The sequence below is a fragment of the Sorghum bicolor genome, chromosome 2, assembly GCF_000003195.3.
Source record: "Sorghum bicolor cultivar BTx623 chromosome 2, Sorghum_bicolor_NCBIv3, whole genome shotgun sequence".
Classification (NCBI taxonomy): domain Eukaryota; kingdom Viridiplantae; phylum Streptophyta; class Magnoliopsida; order Poales; family Poaceae; genus Sorghum; species Sorghum bicolor.
Genome location: NC_012871.2, coordinates 60,523,848 through 60,527,376, shown reverse-complemented (window position 1 = coordinate 60,527,376; position 3,529 = coordinate 60,523,848). Strand labels below are relative to the sequence as shown.

General features: G+C 39.9%; 1 protein-coding gene across 1 annotated transcript; it reads right to left on the bottom strand.

Moving 5' to 3' along the window:
* On the bottom strand, nt 255–3,076 carry LOC8062733 (PP2A regulatory subunit TAP46). The gene is made up of 6 exons (XM_021453548.1): nt 2,982–3,076; nt 1,891–2,047; nt 1,256–1,291; nt 1,062–1,133; nt 677–820; nt 255–529 (listed from the first exon to the last, which is right to left on the bottom strand). Exons 1-5 carry the CDS (start codon nt 3,074–3,076, stop codon nt 707–709), a joined length of 474 nt encoding a protein of 157 aa, XP_021309223.1. The 3' UTR covers nt 255–529; nt 677–706.

The following is a 3,529-nucleotide window of genomic DNA, read 5'->3' as shown; positions in this document are numbered from 1 at the left end:
CTATATTTTCTTTTATAAACATTATTTGCAGGTTTTAGAAGATTTACGCACTATTTGGAACTGGGTACTGACAGAAAAGCTACATATCAACCCAAGAGACAGAGGTCTATATTCTGCAATTCTTGTTCTTGGGAAGACATTTGACAACCGAGGTATTTCTCCCTTCATCATACATAGAACTAGGTAGCGTGCCCGTGCGTTGCTACGGGATAACTAACATTTTATCTTTAAAACACATGGATCACACGATAAAATAACAGTACTGTAAAAATTAAATACCAATATTAAAACAACATTATCTCAAAATATAAAGTTTATGAAATCAACACAGTCACGGAAAATGTGGCATCACAAACTCACAAACTCTACTTTATAGACATTTCTATAATACGGCTAAGATAATATTTAATAACGGCAGAAAGAAATCTCCAATATCCATTTCATTCATGCGCCGGAATCAACATTGTTTCCTTTGAAGTTTATATCCTAAATTTCATATCTACCACTCTCAACCAGTATATTGCTTAATCTGCAATTACATGATATGCTTATTAGATTGAATAGATGGATCTAGATAAAAATGGTTAATTAATGATCGAAATGGTTAATCAAAGGCTAAGCCATGTATAGGAAATATTGGAAACTAGACTAACATTTGTCATGGTTGAGTGCTTACCAGTAACCATTGAAATAGTTTTCCATGCAACTATGTATAAGTCCTTGCTGAACTGGTCAACACAAAAAGGATATTGACTCCTGAACTGGTTTCTAGAGTTGCATCTCTGAGAGGTAGTACCACTGCAAGGTGGTCATACCAAACCTGAAAAACATATATACAAATCTACTAATGGCTTTGATATGTATATCAATGCACCGTTCATGAAACTATTTCACTGAATGAACTTGGCAATGAGCTTGACTTGAATGGAGGAAAGGCAACATATTTTCGAGACATGATAGCCTGAGATCCCAAATTTTCTTTAGAAAAAAATAGTTTACTGAAATAATTGACCTAAGATGCTACTGAGAAGAAATTGCCAAATCACTATCATTGGCATTACCTTTGCCTTCCTTTCCTTTACAGCTAGAAGCATTTCTTCTTCCTTCTTTAGCATGTCGAGAAGATCAAACGCCTGTATATGGAAATAAAAAGAATAATATAATAGTAAATCAAATGTTACTATGAATGCAAGTACTACAATTCTTTAAACAGAAAAAAGAACTCAACAATAAGTGTTATGGAAAGCGAACTAACCTTGCAGAGAGCCAATGAGATGGTAGCTAACCAAGCCTGCAGCATACTAAGAGGAATTCAGAACCAGAGCATATGTTCTCATTGATATAGAAGCAAATGCAAGGTAAGAAAAGTTGGAAGCAAACATTGACACGATATGAAAAGGCACTAACAACAAGATTCCAAAATAATTATTCAGTCATGAGAAATAAAATAGCATAGAAAGAACACTGTGGGCTAAAAAATTGAAGACCTTGCAGTGAGGATTTTACTGCTATGGGATAAATTTGATGGTAACACTGTTTCTGTGTCACTGACTGACTGAAGAGAACAAAACATCCTCATGGGCTTGGTATGCACAGAGCATTACAGGGAATGTGTTTGACAGGTATCTAAGAACCTAGCTACATGCAGCAAATTATAAAGCTCCCTACAGCCATTAGACTAAAGAAATTAAAATGCCACCATCAAATGGAAAAGCTTTATCTTTTAGAATATCACAAGCTTATTTTAATTTGAAAAATAAATAAAATCTCTCCTTTCAAGAAAAGCAAGACCATACTTATGACATACACAAGCCACAGATCATTCTGATTTGAAATATGTAAAAACCTAAAACATATCATGAAAACAGCTTCCAGATGTGGGATGCTGACCTCTCTTTCTTCCTCTCCATCATCCTCCAGGTCATCTTCCTCTCCAGCTTCAATTGGGGCAGATAAAGCAGCTGCTCTCAATGAGCGTCCACACCTTTCTTTTCTCTCTCTGATCTCTTGGAGCTTCGTTTCTGCAGCCTTCCAGATATCTAATTCTCTATTGGGTCAAACCCCTAGCTAAATCTGCTAGGCCCTCCTAGAGTCTTTTTCTCCCCTCTTTTCTTCTTTCTTTGTTTCTAAACTTTTCTTACCTTCCATTAGTAATGTACATTATGTACAATACATATAATAATACCACAGTAGTGGAAGCAACTACTGTATATGTGTTTTCTGTTTCCACAATAATTAGAGCAATTAGAAAGAGACCATGAAGGAAGTAAAAAAAGGAATAACAGTCTCTGCATGTGCAAATTGGAGCCTTGTCTTTTCATACATACCATCAGGGTAGTTTTCTACAATACCAATAATCTTTAGAGCCTTGTCTTTTCATCCTGCATTTAGAAACATTGAAAAGTTATTTGCATCTAACTCTAGAGCCTAGCAGGTAAGAAACATATGGCATAAAACTCCAGCTTCCTTTTCCATGTTTCACTCTTACCTACTTACAAAGAAACCAGAGAGAAGAAACATACTTAGTTGTAAATTTGAGGTGATAACAACTCACAAATTCAGTTGTGACATCTGTAGAAGAGGTTCCTTTTGCTTCTTTAGATCAGGCTCCTTCCTTTTCATGTATTCTTGGAAATTGTCCCAAAGTTAATGTTCTTTACACAACTACAACAAATAAAAAGATAAACACATATTCATTTGTGCATGGCCTTTCTAAACAGAAAAATAATTTTTCAATATGTAAGTATGCCTGCATAGTAATCAAGATCCAGAAAAAGCATGTGCACTGAGAATTCTTTAGCCAAAAATTCAGCTAGATTGTAAACAAAAGAGGAAGAGCTTCCCTTATTTTTATTCTAACCAATGGCACAACTAAGCCATCTTGCACTTCAAAGCAGCTGCTCCATCATCAGAACAAACAGTCGAAGCCAAACCTAAAATTGCGTGCCCGCTCATTTCATCGAACACCTATGGCGCGTTACCTCATTGCCAATACCCTTGTCCAATGAGCCAGTTCTGTCCTACGCTCACGGCCAGCGGCTGACCGCCGCAACCTACTTCCACCAGCCACTCCCATCGTCGGAGTAGATCAAGGTGTATTCGCACGTCACAGACCCAAGGCCGTATGCCTCCGGCTATTCAGCGTTAGAAGAGTGATGTGTCCTTGCTGATTGGATGGTGCACTGGAGCGAATGGTGCGGCACGAGGTCGACCTTGACGCGGGCGTCGGTGATGCGCCGGACGCTGGGGCCAGTACAGGGGCGGCCTTCTGGGTTGAGGATGGCGCCGGAGAGGAGGTTAGGGGAGGCGTCTCGGGAGGAGACGCCGAGGGCTGGCGCTGGGCCACGGCGGCAGTAGCGGAGTTGGCGGAGGGTGAGCCTTGGGTGTGGGCGTTGGTGATTCGTCCAAGGTCGCGGCAGTGGAGGTCGGAGTCCTTAGAAGCGGGCTTGGCAGCGGCGGCGGTCTCCTTGGTGTCCAATGGCGGATCACAGCGGTAGGGATCTGGGCGTCGGTTCCACGGTAGAGAGAG